Raw genomic sequence first — 20,751 nt, 5'->3', positions numbered from 1 at the left:
CACACTGATGAGTTTTGCCCACATTTTCTCTTATTTTACAGGAAGTCTTTCTGCCCTCCTTCGTTCTAAATGGGGCCCGTTAAAAGACAACGAGCAAACGATTGGCTTCTATACAAAGCAAATATTGGAAGGATTAAAATACCTTCATGACAATCAGATCGTTCACCGGGATATAAAGGTAGGGTGCACCATGCACGATTCGTCCTGCTGGGGTCCTTCCTGGGTGGTCATTTTATCTGAAAGTACCAGGTTGTGTTCTGAGCGTTAACTGTGAATGGGGAGTAAGGGAGACTTGACGGAACTGTCAGTTCCTGCCCACACTGCAGTTATATTCATGTCGTAGTCTTCCATGAGGAACAGCCTTCCTATCCAGTGAAGCCAGCGGACCTTGCTGCCACTCGGTGGTGCTTCCTAAGAGCACTGTGGGGTGGAGTACCTTGCTCCCAAGCCAAGCAGGACCTGGCCTCTTCCTGAGGAGCTGCCAGGCCTATTAATCCTTATACAAATTTCTAAAATAAAAAAAAAAAAAAAAAAAAAAAAAAACTTTAGCTTCTCTTGAACAAGAAAATTCCAAACTAATAAACTTGGTTTTTCGTTTTTGAAATTAATGAAATATAATTACATCATTTCCCCCTTTCCCTTCTCTTTTTCCAACCCTTCCCGTGCACCCTCCCTGGCTCTCTCTCAAATTCATGGCTTCCATTTCTTTAGTTGTTGCGATATATCTTCCTAAATATATAATTTGCGCAGAATATATAATGTTACTTGATTTCAGGTTGACATTGGATAACCGATTTGGGGACACTTCCCTGGGGAAGACTATTTCTCCTGCTCTCAGCATTTGCTGGTTGCCCGTAGTTCTTTGTCTGGAGCTGACACCCCATGAGATTCCCCCATCCGTGTTAGCATGTCTTTGGGTGTCCTACTTGTACAGGTCTTGTTTAAGGAGCCACTCTGATGAGGCTTCCTAAGTGTAGCTTCTCGGACATTTTTAGGAAAGGACATCTCACAGCCAACTTCCTGTTCTTTGGATTTGACAATCTTCCTGCCCCCGCTTCTGCTGTGACCCTCGAGCTTCTGGTGAAGGAGCTGTGTTCTAGATGTATCGTTGGGTCATTGTTCTCAGCATTTTGATCAGTGGTAGTTTTCTAAAATGATCTCCGTCTGTTGCAATGAGACATTTCTTGGATGAGAACTGAGAACTACACCTTTCTGGGGGCATAAGGAAATCTTTAGAATGCAGCTATGAGGTAGGATGGTTGAATAAAGTGGTAGTTGTAGGTTCTTCTCCAAGATCCATGACTTCACTAGCCCTTTGCACTTGGCTAGGTTTCCGATGCCAAGCATGATTTCCCTCTTGCTGAGTTGGCCTTATGTCTAATCAGAGAACTGCTGGGTACCAATAAATATGCATGCCACTGTACATCCTTAAGGATATTGTGCCATACTGGTCATTGTTTTGGTTCAGAGGCATCATATCTAGATAGAAGGACTATTGGTTACTCCCCTGCCTTGGAAGCCTGCCTGGCATCTTCTGGTACAATGAAATCTAGTCCTCATGGAGGAGGCTTGAAAGTCAGAACCAGCTTGGAAACTCTAGGTCTTGTGTCATAAGGATATGGTATGGTATGTTCAGCCATAGAGACTTACCTTTAACCTCTGGGGGGCAACCAAGGGCAATGGCAATAGCTATGTATTGGGAGTCTCTTGAACAGCCCTGCTCCACAACTCAGAAGGGTGCTTCTCATGCCTGATGGCTGGGTTTTTGTTACATAGTGTATGGCTTTGGGGGAGAGCATTGTCAGCCCAGATGGAAAAATGTCACTTAAATGTGTGTGTATCCATATATATATATATGCTTATCTTATATGTAATTTTGGTAGCTAGATAAGAATATGATTCCTTATGACTTCTTCACACATCCCTCCTGTTATTTAACCCTCTTCTCTCCTGTATTCATCTCCCTCCACCTCCCCACCACCTCCCCAACTAAAGCCCCCCCCCCCCCGTTTTTTCCATTTCTCCCTTCAAATCACGTGTCCAGATAGCTCTGCTGTTCCTTGCTGCCCCGCCATGGCTCCTTTTTACTCTCCTGGTTCCTCTGGTTCTTCTCGGTTATGTATGCCTATCTGAAGACTTGGAGCTAGGGATCACAGATGAGAAAGACCATAGACAGGACTTTTCTCTTTCTGGGTCTGGATTGCCTTGCTCAATATGATCTTTTCTAATTCCACTTGCCTGCGTAAGTTCATGATTTCTTTTTTCTTTACAGCTGAGTAGTATTCCATAGTGTAGCTGTGCCCCCATTTTCCTTGTCCACTTCTCATTTGAGGGACATTTAAGTTGTTTCATGCCCTAGCTGTTGTGAATAGAGCAGCAGCAATCATGGCTGAGCAGGTATATGTGGAGGAAGAAGTCGAGACCTTTGGGCATATGCCAAGGAGTGATGTCGCTGGGTCACATGGTAGATGTTTACCCTTTTGAGACTTCTCCATCCTGATTTCTATGGTAGCCACACCGCTTGCAATCCCACCAACCGTGAATGAGAGTTCCCTACGCCCTCCAGTGTTTGTTGTTCGTTATTTCGCTGTTGTGAGGAGTCAAGATGAAATCTCAAAGTTATTTCCATTTGTTTGTCCCTAGTCACTAGGGACAAGGGTCGTTTTTGAGATATTTCTTAGTCATTTTCACTTCTTTCATTTCTTCTTTGGAGAACTCTGTTCAGATCCCAAGCTGATTTTTTTTTTTCTTAATGAGTCACTTGTTTTCATTTTTTGGTTTTGTTTGGTTTGTCGGTTGGTTTGTTTTTTAACTTTGACTTTTGAGTTCTTTAGATACTCTGGATATTTAGAGCCCTGTCAGATGTGTAGCTGGCAAAGACTCTCTTCTATCATGTGGGCTTCCTCTTCACTGATTATTTCTCTAGCTGTGTAGAAGCTTTTTAGTTCGTAAGGTCCCACCTGTCACTTGTTGGGGTTAATTCCTGGGCACGTGAAGTCCTGTTTAGAAAAATCGGTTCCTGCCCCTGTGTGTTGTAGGGTACTTCTGCCTATGTTTTCTGTTAGCAAAAATTAACAAATTTTTGACCAAGCCTGGCTTATTTAAAGTGTGTTCCTTTTGTAAACAAACAAATGAGTCTACTTCTTGGTGACCACAAAGCTAAACAGTGCAAGCCAGGAGATAAAAAATGAAGGACACTTCATTGCTTAGAGCAACCAAGCAGAGGTTTTGTTTGTTTGTTTGTTTTACTCTGAGTAAAGGGGAGTGTGCCTCCTGAACAAAGAGAGGACTTTCTTGGGGAGCCTGTCCATACATATTCATATTGGAAGGTGCCAGCACATGTCTTGAGCATGTGTGATTTAAGGTGTCCATCCTAACTGTGTTCAGTTTAAAGGCAGAGATCACATGTTCAAACGGGGGAAAACAGCAAACATACTTCAGGACTGAGACTTTAGAATGGTAATGAGCAGAGATTACTATGGGCTGCCTAAAGAATGGGATTACCCCTGTAATCCCAGCTCTCACAAGCAGAGGCAAGTGGATCTCTGCGTGATCTACAGAGCGAGTTCCAGGACAGCCAGGGCTACACAGAGTCTTTAAAAAAAAAAAAAAAAAAAGGATGGGAGTGTCTGTGTGGCCTTGTTTTCTAAAAGTCTTCTAGAGTATTAGCCAAAACCAAAAGACCCACTTTGGTGGTCTTTTAAATGGGCAGCAGCATTCTCCAAATACGATGTCTGTTCCTAGTGTAACCTGCTTGCTTAGTGACCTACAACCCTAAAGCCAACTCAGACATCCTAAGGAATGTAAAGAATATTAGAAGACAACGCAGGAAAGAAAATAAAGTGACTGGGACTTTAAGAAAGGCATCAGTTATATAGATGCTGTACACAGGTAACCCAGGCTAAGTGTAAACTGTAGTGAGCTTTCCCCCAAGGCCATATTTGACCTCGTGACCTGAACAGATGATTATAAACAATTGATAACATATAAATAAAAAATTATACCGAGAATCCTGTATTGAAAAGAATTCTCTGTTGAGACAAACTATTAACGAAGAACACAGGATGTCATTGTTGGTTCTGAGGGCAGTTTTTTTTTTAAATTAGGCTTAAGTCAACCACAAACAGCATCTGCAAAAGATGACATTTTGATTGGCGTATTCTTTCCCTAGGGTGACAATGTATTGATTAATACCTACAGTGGTGTTCTCAAGATCTCTGACTTCGGGACATCAAAGAGGCTGGCTGGCATAAACCCCTGCACCGAGACCTTTACAGGCAAGTTTTTACTTAATGATACAGATCTTGGACAATTAAAGACGCAATTGCTGAGCCTGAGCGTAGTAAGGTGAGAGATGAACTCAGTCAGTGTTCCCACGAACACTAATATCGTCCAGATAGCCCGATGCTCACCGGGAAAAGTTCTAGGGGCCCTGGCTTGGCCTCTCTGCCTTCTGGGGTTTCTGTGAGTGGCTCGGTCTGCTGCTTTGTGCCACTGAAGAAAACTTTCCACTCCTAGCTTGTTATTTGTGTTGTTTCCTGTCCATTTTTCTCCTGGTTTGTAGCCACCCTGATCCCCCCACACACACACCCATGCTGTTTTCTTTACAAACATTCCCAGCCCAGCCTCTGGGAGTCTTACTCATCCACAAATCACTTCCTACCTGGGCTCCCATTTCCCTCTTTCCTAGTCTATTTTCTCCCAGGAATCAGTTCCCCTACTCCACATTATAAATAACCTTAGGATTTCAATTCAGAAAGAGGAAGTGACTCATCCACTCAGAAGAGGTGGGGATGAGAAATTAGGCAATGCACCCCGTCGGAGCTGCCTTTAGTGAAGAGTCCTGGTGGGCGGGGACAGTTTCCCAAGAGGTGAAGGCGGCCAAGAGGATGCTGGGCCTGCAAACCCATCTCTGCTCCATGTTCAGGCGCTGACTCTCCACAAGTATTCCGTTCTGTTATTATTAGAGAAGGGAGGTGGCCCAGGGCCAGAGATTGAGAGATTGCTGTAGCAAAACCAAAAATGTTTGTTACCCATATTGAGGTGCATTGTATGAAATTCCCAAATAATAACAATATTATGTTTGGGTGGGGGGAGAATTCCAAAAAGGAAAAAAAATTGAGGAGACAATGATTAATCTTTGATTTAATGTAAAGCAAAATGGCCAGCTGTCCCCATTTCGGAACCCACTGTGGTAGGTAGAAAGGGGTCTGTTTTGCACATAGGGATGTTGGTGGGGAGAAAAGGGAGGACTCTGGTGGTCGTGGCAGTTTGTATATGATGGGGCACAGGCTTTCAGCCCACGCTTTGTGCATGTCATAGGCCTTCAGCCCTCAGCCCATCTCCCTGTCCACCTAGCCTTCCATCTGTGCTGGTAGCTGGAAAGGCAGGAAGGAGGAGGCAAACATTCTGTCAGTATGTCTCTCAGATCCCCAGGCAGCACGCCCTCCTACAAGCCACACAGTGTGTTTCAGACACAGGATTACCCGTATTTACAAGGTATTTTTAAGATGAATTCAAACCTGCTAGCAGCTCCCATGTTTGCATTCTTACCTCATTTTCCCTCAACTTGGCAAGAGGCGGTTTAGATGCTGCCCAGACGTGGTAACTCGGGAGATGATAATCCCTACTTCCATGTTGGTTTTGGACAGGATGTTGATTTTATAACTTCTGCTCATCTTAAAAACTTGTCTGTAATCCCCAAGGCCTTGTAGGGAAGCCCCAGGCCCGTAACTCTCCACTGGCCACACATGAAAGGTGACATGTACAGTGTGGGACCAAGGATCTCAAATCTCTCTCTAGTGCTGATCTGAGCGCCACGCCATGCAGACCTTGGTCCTCTCGACACTAGGGGTCAAGGTGTCTCATCACCTCTAGCGAATGTAGAGCTGGCTCTGTTTCACCTCTTGGTGATTTGGATGAGGGGAAAGGCAGTGGTGGTCGTTATTTATAGAGCACCGACTGTATACTTTGCTTGGTGCACAGTGCATTATACACACTGAAATTTTTATATAAACCTCATCATGAGGTGTCATTATCCTGGTTTATGGGGAGAACATTAAGGTTCAAAGAGTTTAAATAACTTGCCCAAGGTCACAGAACTGGTTAGTAAGAGAACTGAGGTTTGAACAAGACTCAACATGCTAAGTGGAATTAATTATCTTCTCCTCAAACCTTTCCCACCCACACTCTGCCCTGTCTTCATTGAGGGCCACTCTAGACTGTGGGCTGACCCCGGCTCCTTTTCTCACGCTGCAGTCCAATCATCCAAATACGTCCAGAAGTGGATGGATGGATGGGCTGCCACCGGTCCAGGGCTGCAGCTCTCCTGGCTCACCTGCCTTGCACAGTCTCCTGCTCTCTACTTCCACTCCTGCCCCCTCCTGCTGGGTCTCAGCACTGCAGCCAAGGGATGATGCTTTAAAAATATCAACCAGAGCCCTCAGTGGCTACCATTGGGAGTAAACAAAGCCTCAGCCCTTACCTTGGACAAGGCATGATTTGCTTTGGAGCCCAGTGACTTTGAGACCCCATGTCTTGCTCACTCAGCATTGGAAGCGCAGACTTCCCTGCGTTTCCTTGTGGCATCGAGTGCTTCCCTGGGCTACACAAGGTGGGAACTAGGACCAAGGGCTCCTGCCATTCCCCCTTCATACCCTACCACACCCCGTCAGCTGCCTGGCTTTGCACAGCCCCTCATCTCCCCTTTTCAGCTTATTCATATCCACTCATATGGCTTGTCTTTGGTGATGGTTCATGACCTGTCTTTGATCCATTAAAACAGTGGTTCTTGAATTAAAAACAAATAAATACAAAGGAAAGGCCATGGCTGCTCCTAGGGACGGTGGAGGAGAAAGTTTATTGTAGATAAAAGGGAGAGGCATCTGGGAGATTCCAGGGTGAGCATGACCATGAACTGGACCACTTGGGAAGAGAGGGAAGGGAAAGGGGAGAGAGGGGAACCAGATGTAGCAGCCAGGAGGGAAGGTACAAAAGGCGAGGGTGACCAAAATGTCTACATTATATAGGGAAGAGCCTCTGGGGGAAGGGCAGCCCAGCCCCTGGGCTGGAGAGTTTGGCATCGAAGACTGCCTGCATATGCCAGCCATACCCTGTAACAAGTAGACTGAGGGACGCTGGGAGAACCCGGTGGCCAGGTTTATTTTGATGTGTTAAATAAGCACCTCAGCCATTTGTCCCAGGTTTGAAACAAAACAGTTCTCAGCCTTCCTAAAGCTGTGGCTCTTTAATACAGTTCCTCATTGCGGTGACCCAACCCCCCCCCAACCATAAAATTATTTCTGATGCTACTTCATAGCTGTAATGAATTTTGCTACTATTATGAATTGTAAATATCTGATATGTGGGATAGCTAATAATGGGACCCCTGTGAATAGGTCATTCAACCCTCTAAGGGGTCACAACCCCATAGGTTGAGAAACCCTGTGTTAAAATCTGTCACGAAAATCCACAGCAAGAATTGTGTATATTGCTATACAGAATCACATACTCCAGAAGTTTTTAGATTATTTTTCATCAAAACTCTCAGAATCTTGGTGCTGGCATGATTTAAGAACTAAGAATGCTCTCTGTTTTTCTATTTATTTTTCTCTGTGTTAGGACTCACACATCTTCTAAGTAAGCAATATGCCACTGAGCCGGATCCCTGTCTTTGTGGGCTATTTCCCCTTGAAACATGAAGAATTATGTAATTAATGGGTGCCATGTGATTTGAATACATGCATATATTGCTTAATGTGGCACATCTGTCTCCTCAAACATCTAAGTTTTTTTTTAAATAAATAATCTGTTTGTTTTTGTTTTTTGTTTTGTTTTTTAAAGACTTATTTATTTTTGGTTGTGAGCCTAGCCTTTAATGGCTGAGCCATCTCTCCAGCCCCCCCCTTTTTTTTTAAGCTAAGTGGTAGAGTGCTTGCCTAGCAAGCACAAGGCCATGGGTTCAATCCTCAGCTCCACAAAAAGAAAAAAAAACAAAACAAGACTTATTTCTTTATTATGTATACAGTGTTCTGTCTGCATGTGTGCCTGCAGGCTAGAAGAGGGCGCCAGATCTCATTGCAGGTGGTTGTAAGCCACCATGTGGTTGCTGGGAATTGAACTCAGGACTTCTGGAAGAACAGCCAGTGCTCTTAACCTCTGAGCCATCTCTCCAGCCCGCATCTAAGATCTCTTTATGTGACAGCATGAGAGTCCCCTTTCTAGTTCTTATGTTTTTTTGTTTTTGGTTTTGGTTTTGTGTTTTTTTTTTTAACCATAGAACACAGCATTGCTACACCCTGTCCCTTAGCTATGGAGCAGAACCAGAACTGTTTCCCTCTGGGTTGTAACTTAGTGCTGACCGGGCTGCTGGCACCTGTCCCTCTCACCCCCTTACTGTCCCCAGCTTCTAATAACCACTCTTCGGTCTTCCGCTTTGATGAGACCGGGATATGTCATAGTCCTGGCTTCTTTCACCTACCATAGTGATCTCCAAAATGGAAGCCTCAGTCAGATACTGGGCTCGAGAATTGGGAACTATAGCTTGAAAGACATCAGTGAAGCAAGTAGATTTTTCTCTGGAAAAGTTCATATAATGGGAGCCTTCATATACTGGAGGAACTGAATGCGGAAATATATAGTGTTGTATTCCCTATTGTTCTGGACAAACAGCTATGGTCAGAAGCCTCTACGGCATCCCTTAGAGGGGTTTGTCAGCCGTGTACCACTTTAAGAGTGAGAACACCCCACTGCTAACCAGATGCTGTTGGTGAGCCGTTTGCTTCACTGATGAGATCCGTTATAAACACTTCCATTTCTGCTTTCCCTAACTGCAGAGAAAACTGGATCCCAAAGAAGAATGAGACATCAAGACCTGCATCATCTTTTTTTTTAGCTATTGTATTTATGTAGAAAAATTGAAACGGTCATTAGGTATCATTCTTTCCCCTTTAAAGTAAGGATATGTTTGCATTATTTCCAGGAACCCTGCAGTACATGGCACCAGAAATCATCGATAAAGGACCACGAGGCTATGGAAAAGCTGCAGACATTTGGTCTTTGGGATGCACCATCATCGAAATGGCCACCGGAAAACCACCGTTTTATGAGCTAGGAGAGCCCCAAGCAGCCATGTTCAAGGTCACATATCCTAGATAAAGACTTGTACGGGTGTTTTATGCATGTATGAATGTCAGAGTTTGTTAGGAAGGAAGCCTAAGGAAACACATGGTGAGATACAGTCAAGTTCAGGGAGGCCTGTTCTCCCCACTCTGCACTCCACACCTGTGCCTTGGTTTTTCTCAGTTCTAAACTGAGACTCGGTGTACCCTTTTACAGCACAGTATAAATGACACAGGACTCTAAAGTCTTTGGGAAATAGTGTGAATATTTCCCATGTAGGAAAAATGTAAGAACATTTTGCAGGGCTGTGGATCTGTCATAGTGGTAAAACACTTTCCTAGCATCCCTGGGTTCAATCCATAACACCTCAAAACACATATGCACATGCACACACACAAGATTCACAAAACAACATTTAAATCTATTTAGAAGTTAAGTCTAATTATTTTCCTTACTTCTCTACTGCAAGTGTTTAAAGAATCCGTCTTAAGTAAATCAACCTTATTTTTATATGTCTGTTCTTTTGTTGTGTTTATCAGTGAGTAATTCTAGGAAGTGAGAATATACCCCACCCCAGTGTAAAGGGCAATGTAATAGAAATGGGTCTGAGATTTGAAAGTCTGAGGTCTGGACAAGGCAGTGACTTGCCTGAGTGTTCAGCCTTGCCCCAGCCAGACTACCTGCTTCCCAAGAAGCAAAGCTCTGTGCCTGCCCTGTAGCACAGACTTCTGAGCCTCCCTTTATCCTCAGCCTGTCACCTGTCACAGCTCAGCCCTCCTTCATCACTCCATCTGCATGTGGCTTCTTGCAAGGGCCCTGTGTTTCTTACGTACCTTCCCTGTTTGTACAAAGTGTGATCTACCTGAAGCTTGTTGAAAAGCTGACAGACCGCCATTGAGAGGAACATGAAGAATGTATGTAGGAGGCTCAGAGTTCTAACCCTCCCTCTGAGCTCCACCCCCAGCACTGAACAAAAAACAAAACAAACATAAATCAAAACCCCAGAATGCCATCCAAACCTACAAGAACAGTGAGAGGCAAAAGTGTCTTTCTCTTATCTTGGTTGGTCTCTCGCCATGCTCTGGGACATCCCTAGAGTGCTGGGAAGAAATGCTACTTTGTTATCCCTAGTGCAAAGGTTATTATTTAACAATGTAGCACACTTCCATCATTGAAAGGCAGCCTTGCATGTTCATGGGAAGCGATACTGTCTTAGGCTAGATCGTATAGACTCTGACACTAATTGGCCATTTTCTGCTACAGGCTTCAACATGGTCAGGGTGTTTGGAACATTTACCCTGACCTCCTTAAGGAGGTCATTTAACCTCCTTATCCTTAGTAAGTACAGAGTGGGGAGAAAAAGACTCTCTCTCACAGGAATTTCTGGAGGAATATGAGATCTAATCTATACAAAACACCTAAAATTGTTATTTTTTTGCTTGTTTTTTTTTTTTTTTTTTTTTGAGACAGGCTTTCTCTGTGTAGTTTTGGTGCCTGTCCTGTATCGCACTCTGTAGACCAGGCTGGCCTTGAACTCACAGATGTCAGCCTGGCTCTGCCTCCCAAGTGCTGGGATTAAAAGCGTGCGCCACCACCGCCCAGCTAGAATTATTTTTAACACAGAGTAAAGGCCATATGGCTATTACAAATATATTATTATTTATAACAATACATTCGTTATATCAAAACTACATGAAAACATCACTACATTTATTTTATTGTGCACGTGTGTAAGAGAGGGTGAATGTGTGTGTGTATATACTCACTGACCCATGCATGTCAAAGCCAGAGGTCAACTCCTTCCCTTCTACCTTGAGATCCAGGAATCAAAACTCAGGTCCTGGGCTTGCTGGGCAGGCACTTTTAAATGAGCCATCTCACTTGCTCCTTTAATTTATACTAATAGTAAGAAGTAGATTCTAACCGAGATATGAGACATATTTTAATTTCAAAGTGCTTTTAAATATTTCTTAAGGCTGGTGATTTGTGATGGGGAAATACAAGTTATGTAATAGGGGAAAGAACGTGGGCTTTAAGCAAAACACATCAAGATTCAGCCTCTCAGAAGCCATATTTTCCTCATTGGTGTGAAAGGGACAGTGTTTAATTCACGGAGTTGTTGAGAGGATTCAGTGAGATTCCTAAATGAAAACACTCCAGCACAGTATCTGTGGTATAACTAACTATTCTGAGCAACTGTGATTGCAACAAAATATCTTCTTTTGAGTGCAGGGTCCACTAATGAGTTCTCAGGCTTTGAAGGGCTGTCCTACTACTTTGTAATGCCAATGTCTTCAGCTAGTTACTCTTCCTACATCCTTCAGAAACGTTATAAAAGCACTCTGTAAGCTTCTGTTAACCTACAGAAAGGGCATGCCAAGTTACCTGGAGAAAAGGCATGGGTAGGTTGGGGATCCAGCTCAGTGTCAGGACACTTGATGCATGAAGCCTTGGGTTTCATCCCTGATGCTCTGGAACAGAAAGAAAGAAAAAGGGAAGGAGGAAGGGAGGGAGGGAGGGAGGGAGGGAGAGAGGGAGAGAGAATGCTTAGGAGATTCCTTTTGCTTTTTTTTTTTTTTTTAAGATGTATTTATTTATTATGTATACAGTATTCTGCCTACACGTGTCCCTGCAGGCCAGAAGAGGGCACCAGATCTCATTACAAGTGGTTGTAAGCCACCATGTGGGTACTGGGAATTGAACTCAGGACCTCTGGAAGAACAGTTGGTGTTCTTAACCACTGAGCCATCTCTCCAGCCCTCCTTCTGCTTTTTAATATGCTTCAGGTGGGGATGTTCAAGGTCCACCCAGAGATCCCAGAGTCCATGTCTGCTGAGGCCAAGGCATTCATACTGAAGTGTTTTGAACCGGACCCTGACAAGAGAGCCTGTGCTAATGACTTGCTTATTGATGAGTTCTTAAAAGTTTCCAGCAAAAAGAAAAAGACACAACCCAAGCTTTCAGGTATGTTGTTATGAGAAGAGGGTGTGGGGCCGACTCGAAATCTTAAGTTTCTAAAAGGGGAAATATCTACCTAAGTAAACACCTATTTTCAGTATCCCTGGAAATTGGTATAAACAGCATATTGTTCTTGGCATTGGGTTCTGTATCCGGAAGTAATGGTACTTACTATCAGTTTCAAAAATGCTGGGACCTCGTGCGTGATGATCTTCCATCACATAGATTATAGTTACTGTTCCAGGCTCTGGTACATTCTAGCATTGGGAACTATACAGTGTGAAAGAGGTCAACTGAGTCCTTCAGAGTTGAAACTCTGTGTTGCCACTAACGGGCTACAGGCTATATCAAAACTGTTAAATTTTCAAACATTTGGGTAATACGGCCTTTTAATTGTAGGCAGTAGAAAATACCTGCCACCTCTCGGGGAATATATGTCTGAATAGTTACCAAAAACGAGAGGAAAGAAAGGATGAAAGAAAGGAAATGGGTGGACTGGTTGCCAGCAATAATAAAAACTTAAGTATAAATTATAAGTGAATTTTTGTCAGTAATTCCATAATTTACTTAAGGGAGAAAAACCAGGTAAGAACCATTTGTCCTTGGCATATGGATGTTTATACTGGATAAGGACGGACAGATGAATGTTTGGGAGGGACATTGATCCCATTTCAAGCATTCACTTTTTGTTGACTTCCTAGTTTAACAATAAAGCCATGAGTGCTTATGCTGTCCACTTTTTTCTTCTTCTCTGCAGCTCTCTCGACCGGATCAAATGGTGAGTTTTTGTTTTGTATTTTACCATTCCCACTGGGCTGAGAACTGGCAAATTGCAATGCGCTCCATACTTCCCATGGCAGCCTCCCCCTCGCCCTTCGCTTACTTGGGAGGCTTCTGAGCATGAAGGATTCATGCAGCTGTGAGCCTGGCTCAGCTCCTTGCTGCAGAAACACCGCCTCCTCCATGAAGGAGTCCTGGATTATTGCTCTGAGGGCAGGGTGGGTAACTGTGTTTGAAGTCATGGGTTGAGGTGAAGTCTGTGTCGTCTTTCCTAGGGACCAGTTGGCTACTTCTGGCTTCTTGGGAAAGGTCAACATCGTCTACCTTCTTCTGGCATCTTTGGACAGTACATGGGCTCTAGTGGGCCGAGAGCTGTGTTTCTGTTCCCTTGGGTCAGCTCTTGCCAATCATAAACGAAGAAGTGGGGTTTGCTCTCACGTCAAAGAACAGGAAAGAAAGGACCGTGGCTGTGGATGAGTGGTGGACGGGAGTACACGTGGCTTCAGTGTCCCTTGGGTCAGGAGGTTAGCATGGGTGGGTCTTTGCAGCTTATTCGGTGCCTCAAAGCCTAGAGCAGAGCCCCATTCATTAGGCTGTCCCTGGCTCAGTCACTCCAGTTTCTCTTGTGTGGTTCTGAGTAGGGGTTGGGCTCTCAGATGCCTAGAGAGGAGCTTATGGTGATATCTCCTTTCTCCACAGGCATCCTGGGATGTAGAAAGCAGCCCCTGTATTTTCACTAGGTAGACCCTGCAACGCTGGTTGGCTTTCTGAGCAGCTTGCTTTGCACAGAAGTCAGTTTTTGGGGTTTTTTTGTTTTTGTTTTGTATGTGACATGCCAAAAAAAAAAAAAAAAAAAAAAAAAAAAAAAAACACCTCACTTGTTTCAGTTTGTCACTCTGTGCTGGTAATGATCCCTACTTCCCAGATTTGATTCTGAGACTAAAATAATGTCCTGGAAGAGCCTTGGAGCTGTGCCCAGCCGCTCAGTCTGGCATTGTTTGGTGGCTTCCACGTGTCGTGGTTTTCATTCACCCGTTGCACATAGGTAAACTTCTCTGAACTTAACTGTGCTTGTTTAAAGAGCTGCACTACCCACAGCCTTCTCAGTGAGCATGCACCTCAGGCTGAGCGTGGCGATGGAGGGTCACCTCTGCGGCTCAGCTGTGGCTCCCTCTGCGCTTTATCATAATTCTGCAGGAATTTAGAATCTGCCCTAGCTTTCTAGTCTATCTCTAGTGAAGATCTTATAAATTCTTAAGGTTTTTAGAGAGTCAGTGGATGAGTGTTGGGATGAGGGCTGGGTTCCCTTGTTGGCGGAGTGGCCTTGAACGTGTCCAGTGTGTTTGTGAGAACGAAGTGAGACCACGTGTGATGAACTGGAGGTCTTTAAAGGAGGTTGTGGCTGCTCTTACTGCTGCTCCCCTTTGCTTGCTCAGGCCTCCTCCGCTCAGCACCCCCTCCCATGGCTTGTTGAGAGTGGTGGTCCCCAGCCTGCAGGCTCCCTGTTCTTTACCTCAGGGTCCTCTTGATTCTCCACTTAGAACCTCCTCAGACCTCCTGAATTCCCTGAGTTCTCCCTCCCAGAGATTCTATCTACCCTCTTCTACTTGATCAAGATTGTGGACCTCAAAAGAAGGAGCCCCTCCCGTAAACCCCCAAGGAGACTGTTGAGGCTCTCAGCTGCACAGATGTCAAGATTCACCCACACTTTACCTCTCCTCCTTAGTAAGCAAGAGACGCATGCTAACCAGGAGCGGAAGAGCCGTCTCACTGTTCTCTGGTGTTCCTGTGACCTTTATGTCTCCTGCCAATAAATCTGTGACCATGACCCGGGTTTCTAGATGATAGATACCTCTTTCCAGATGCCTCTTTCTGTCTAAAGCATGAAGACTCCCCTTCCAGGAACCCTCTACCTTCAGAACCGTGGAGGGCCAGCACTGCTCGTGGTTAGCATGCACACAGAAGGGACAAAACGGGACATGGTGTTCGAGCACAGATCCCAAAGGGCTCTTCACAAAATACTAAACAAAGCCGGCAGGGAACCAGGAAGAGAACATAATCTGAGATGGTGTCACCAACCAGCAGCAGGTCCATAATTCTGTAACACCAGAGAGGTCCTGTGTCTTCAGTGTCCGGCACATCAGCCACTAGACCTGTATATTTATCCTACATTCAAACATGGTGCCTGTGGCTGAGGCACTAGTCTTTATTTTATTTAAATATTAATGTAAATAATCATCTGAGGCTTCTAGCTTCTGTATTGGATGGTGACAACATTCTTCAGTCTCATAACTGAGTGGAGGATGGCTTACTTAATAGCACAGGTTCAATAATGCTTAGCACAAGGAGAGTGAGAGGTGGATGCCTGTATGGAGAAGTGACTCAGACTGAGATCCTTCTGCTGGGATTAACTGGGTGCTTGCTAATCATCGAGATGCCTGGCCTTTCCCACGGTCTGGAAGCGTAACCAAAACTCCAGTTCTCTTGAAGAAGCTAAAGTACTTGGGCAACTAGAGGCAGCCAGACTGACTGGGTAGGAGGCTTTGGGTTGGAGGGAGCTTGTCCCTAGATTGTGGTAGGGGAGAAGAACCCAGAAGGTCCCTGTGGCTCTTGGAAAGCTGTTCTAATCGGAGATTTCCTCATAGAAATTGTATTCAGCAAATCCCCGTTTTCCCCAAATAGGAACATGCCTTGTTTACCTGCATTAGAGCCCCTTATTCCCCGAGATGGGAATTCCCAGCAATCTGGGTCCCATCCCCAGATGGGCCACCTGCCCCTTCCCTAACCTGCCCCTGGCCTTCTGGTAAAACTGTCTTTTTCAGGGATTCTGGACTCACACTCTTTCCCATCAACTTCTAAAATTTAGTGATGCAGATCATTCTCTAGAGACACACCTCTGAGGAGAGCAGTCTATGGTGAGGTTCACACAGTCTCTTCAGATTTCCACAGCCAGCTGCCCATAGCCACAGGCCGAGTGGGACTTTGCAGAGCATTGGCAGGAAGGCCTTTAGTGACTGGAAACCCTCCCCAGTTCCTCGTTCTGTTCCACAATCTGAGAATCCAGTACGTCCATATCTGAGTTGGGATCCAGGCCTCCATGCTGTTCCAGGCCTGTCAGCTTGTTCCTAGGGAAACACAGTTCTTTCTCTCAGGCCTGCAGAGCTCCGGAATGTGAAAAAGGAAGCCGAACAATCTCAAATAGATTTCCCCATAAGCATTGTACATGGGCATGCCCAAGCACCCTTTCATTCCGCTTCCAGCTCTGAGGACAGGGAGCATCTGTCAAAGGCCGGGTGCCCAGGTTGGTCCTTGGCCCTCAGCCTCCCCAGCTGGTATAAGTCCCACCTGCTCACCTCTGGTGGCTTCTGTCATGAACTGATCTCCCTCTGACATCCCCTTGCCTAGCTCTTCAATTTTCTCCTCCCCTCTCCCACCACAGATTTATGTCATGATCAGATAATATGTTCAGATCTCCGCTTTCTCTTCCTGCGAGTCTAGCCTTTGCCCTTCCACTGGACCTCTGAACCTGCTTGGACTAAAGTTGTCAGTGAGACCCCTGGAGACAAATCCAACAAGAACCTTCTCTGTTCTCTCCATGTCTCAGCGCTCCCTTGCTCAAAAGACTGTTCTTTCTTGTTTCAGCCACGCCCTGTGCGGGCCTCTCCAACGCCTCATCCATTCCCTCATCTTATGGCTGCTCCTCATCATTCTCCATTGCTGCGTCCCCTCCCCCCATTCTGTAAAATATTAGTATTGTGAAACATGGTGCTTTGTGTTCTTTTCCCGACTTTCCCTAAATTATGCTTTAAATTCCATCTAAACCGTGGGTGACTGAGGCCACACCTCTGACCCAAACATCTGAACTCCAGACTCATAGCCAATTGCCCTGTTCATTTTGCAAATTGAGTAATCAAGTAATACCTTTTGTCTACTAACAAGAATTTCCCCTCCAGATTGCATCCTTTCTCACTGATATGGAAATAGCACATACATCCGTTCGGTTTTGGAGGACAAACTTCGGGGGGGCATTCAGATTTCTCATCTTTACCCCTTCTTCAGTCTGGCACTAAGTGCTCTTGGCTAGCCAGCAAATAGTTTAGGATAAGGCTGGGCTTAATGAGAGAAGCAATGTAGAACCAGGTTCACGGATTGATTACCTGGGTTCTACCCTTAAACATGTACACTTTTACTCCATTTAGACAATCCTTTTAGATTTAGGCCTCCTTTTAGGCAACCAGTATCCACAGCAACCTTAAAATTCATAGGACACAAGCTTTCCCGTTGCTGGCTACCTGAGCCACATGATGAGACCAGAGAGGTTAAAAAAAAAACAAAACTGGACAACTTAAGGCCTTGCTCCCTCTCTGTAGACACATGCACATGCATCCCACAAATACATTTACAGAAACACAGGATAGGAATGCCTTACCTGGTAGTGCAAACAGTGCTGATCTGTTCTTTCCCAAGACATCAGTTCTGTTTGGAAATACAAATGACCATAGTGTTGGTTCCTTCTTTATTGGGGGAAGAATAGAGTCTTACTGACTGATACATTTACACCAGCCTGGGCTGGCCAGACCTTGGCATCCTCCTGCCTCAGTATCCCCAGTGCTGAGATTACCAAATGTGCCACCAGTGCCCAGCTCAATGAAATTCTCACCAAAGCTCTTTTGCTACCTATTGAATATCTGCTTGTGGAAACCGTTTTGGTAATGTTTTGCCGACCATAAAAATATCCAGGGGCTCATCTAGTCTGCTTTCTGTTGCTGTGGTGAACACCAAAAGCAACTGGGAACGAGTTTGTTTGGCATACTAGTGACAGTCCATCACAGATGGAAACCAAGGCAGGAACTGAAGCAGAGACTGTGGAGGACTGATGTTTACTGACTTGCTCAGTTCCCTTTCTTTTTTTGGAGCTGAGGATCGAACCCAGGACCTTGCGCTTGCTAGGCAAGCGCTCTACCACTGAGCTAAATCCCCATCCCCTCAGTTCCCTTTCTTATAGGTAGGCACACCTGCCTAAGGATGGTACCCTCTACAGTGGGCTGGGTCCTCCTCCCTCAATGAGCAATTAAGAATATGCCTCACAGACATGGTCCTTGGTCGATCTGATTTAGGTCATTCTTCAGCTGAGGTTCCCTCTTGCCAGGCCACTGTAGGTTTGTGTCAGGTGGACAGCAGAAGCCAACCATGACATGGGCTGCAGAGTCAGCTCAGTCAGTATAGCGCTTGGCAAAACACACATTTAAAAAAAGAATGTCAGGCAGGCATAGCAGTGCATACCTGTGATCCCAACACCAGAGAGGCAGGGACAGGGGGATTCCATGAGGTTCAGTGGTCTACCAGGTGAGTTCCAGGCCAGCAAGAGACCCTGTGTTTAAAAATAAAATAAGTTATAAACATTGCCTGAGAAACAATAGTGGAGTTTGTCCTTTGGGCCCTACACATATACACAAACACATGTATACACATCTGCAAATACACGTACACCTGCATGCACACACAAAAATGCTTGTTTATTGTAGAAAATTTGGAAAATATTTCACCCTAAATTGTACCTTCTAGAAGGAACTACCATTAATATTATGGCATAGTTTCATATATTTTCTTTTTTGTTATATGTGTAACATGCAACATACACACACACACACACACACACACACACACACACACACACATGTACATACGTACGTACATCCATGTGTTAAAGTCCAGAATCTACAAGTACCTGGACAACCTGAAGGCAGAATAAAGGTCCATTGCTGGTTGATTTAATTATCAACTGGATGTGATCCAGAACCTCCTGGGAAGAAGTCTTAGTGGGGGATTGCCTAGATCAGTTTGTCCATTGGGCACGTCTGCAGGAGACTGTCTTGACTGGGATGATTAAGGTGTGAAGACCCACCCATTGTGAGCATCATTCCCTGGGTCGTGGACAGCCATGGCTTCCCTGAAGTGATGGATTTTAACCTTGAATTCTAAATTAAGATGAACCCATTTTCACCTGGGCTAGTTTTGCCAGGATTTTTCTTTTCCCATAACAACAGCTTTCTGGCTTCCAGATGCTTGTGAACCAGAGAGAAGAGTGAGGGATCACAAACGTGTGCATTTGTGCAGTGGTCCACGGCCAACACCCCTGTTAATGACTGCTGGCTTGCATAGCGGTGAACCGTGGGAGAGGGCCACTGCTGACTGATCAAAAACTGTCTTTGAGACTCGGGTGATCTCAGCTCAACCCAGCTTAGGAGAAATTAAGTGAAAAGAGGTTTCCAAGCAACCGCAGATTCTTTTTTTATAACTTTACACTTGCCTTTTTTAGTAAGAGATGTTTGTAGTGTTGAGACATGAAAGATGTTTCTGGCAAAAATTACTGTCTTTAAAACCAGTGCGGAACAAAATGCCAGGAGCTCCTATTATGCTCTTAGTCTCCACCAAAATAAAGCAGAAACCGCCCCCTGTTTGCCCTGGAATTGGGGTCTGGCAACTAGAAATGCCCTTAGAGGTCACTTGGTCCCTTGGCTTCCAACATTTTGTTGGCAGAGAATGTGTTTCCTTGTGCCCCCTCAAGCTGCTGTGGCATGTGCAGTCAGCATACTTGTCTTAGGTAAAACAGGCTTGGCACCTGTTGCTTAGACCCATAACATCCCATTCCTTCCCGCTCCAAAGGAGGCCACAGATGCTAAGGTGAACCTGCACACCTGTGAGGAGGATACAGCCTAAAGTTGTACATCTCATCGCTGCTTCCAGATGTGGGAACCGAGACCTGTAAATGTCAGTGGAAGTCATCCATTAAAATAGGATTAGAACCCAGGACCTGCTGAGCCTGCAGCCTGGTTTTCCCACCCTGGGAGACATTCCTTGCAGAGTTCAAGAGGCCCTTTTCTGACTGAACCCTTACCCACTTACTTGTGTTGAATGAGTAAGGCAGGGATCGTGATCACACATACAACCAGCTTCTTACAGGGCACGATTCATCCTCTCGCTGCCATGGTGGAGGATCCTGGTCTCGCACAGATCTGCCAGTATGTGTGAAGTTTCTAAAGCATTTGCTACCGTCTCTCTCTCCTCCTGCCACAGAATATCTTAGAAGTATCTCCCTGCCAGTCCCTGTCCTGGTGGAAGACACCAGCAGCAGCAGCGAGTACGGCTCTGTTTCTCCTGACACGGAGCTGAAGGTGGACCCCTTCTCCTTTAAAACCAGAGCCAAGTCCTGCGGGGAGAAGGATGGGAAAGGGATACGGACACTCTTCTTGGGGTAAGGAGCTGACGTCTTGGTGTGGAGGTACCCTGTGAACGGATCGCTTTTGGGAGGCAGCCCTGGCTTACGCCACACCCAATATTACAGCATCCCAGACGAAAACTTCGAAGATCACAGCGCGCCGCCTTCCCCTGAGGAGAAAGACTCCGGCTTCTTTATGCTGAGAAAGGACAGCGAACGACGGGCAACCCTCCACAGGATCCTGACAGAAGACCAGGACAAGGTTGTGCGGAACCTGATGGAATCTCTGGCCCAGGTAAAGCATGGCCGGCACTTCCCTTCTGGTTTTTGTAAATTTGATTTGATTTTTTTTTTTTTTTTTTAAGATAGACTTGCACTGTGTTGCCCAGGCTGGGCTCAGGCTACCCTACTCTATCTCCTGATTAGGTGGGATACAGGTCCATGCCACTGTACCCTGGCCAGACTCTGCAGATGTTTGCCTGTGTCCTCATGACATGGGGTTGTAGCAGATGCTCTGAAGTGTGAGGAGCCTGTAGGACTCTGAGTGATAAGACACACCTGCGTGCTGGGTGTCCCAGCACCCGAGAGGCTGAGGCCAGAGAATGGTGCATCCTAGGCCACCCTGGGCTGCACAGGGTGACCTTGTTTAAAAAATAACAGTTTAAAAAAATACA

At 45.3% G+C, this 20,751-nt stretch overlaps 1 protein-coding gene across 1 annotated transcript in view; it reads left to right on the top strand.

Moving 5' to 3' along the window:
* Map3k5 (mitogen-activated protein kinase kinase kinase 5) overlaps positions 1-20,751 on the top strand; it is a 204,984-nt gene that overhangs the window by 162,700 nt on the left and 21,533 nt on the right. The window contains exons 17-23 of the mRNA XM_036168920.1: positions 42-178; positions 4,172-4,277; positions 8,981-9,138; positions 11,907-12,084; positions 12,836-12,856; positions 19,936-20,113; positions 20,204-20,372. Coding sequence (XP_036024813.1) covers positions 42-178; positions 4,172-4,277; positions 8,981-9,138; positions 11,907-12,084; positions 12,836-12,856; positions 19,936-20,113; positions 20,204-20,372 — 947 coding nt within the window. The remainder of the gene's footprint in view (positions 1-41; positions 179-4,171; positions 4,278-8,980; positions 9,139-11,906; positions 12,085-12,835; positions 12,857-19,935; positions 20,114-20,203; positions 20,373-20,751) is intronic.

The sequence above is a fragment of the Onychomys torridus genome, chromosome 19, assembly GCF_903995425.1.
Source record: "Onychomys torridus chromosome 19, mOncTor1.1, whole genome shotgun sequence".
Taxonomy (NCBI): Eukaryota; Metazoa; Chordata; class Mammalia; order Rodentia; family Cricetidae; genus Onychomys; species Onychomys torridus.
The sequence above is the reverse complement of the archived record's forward strand: the minus strand, read 5'-3'. Positions and strand labels throughout refer to the sequence as shown.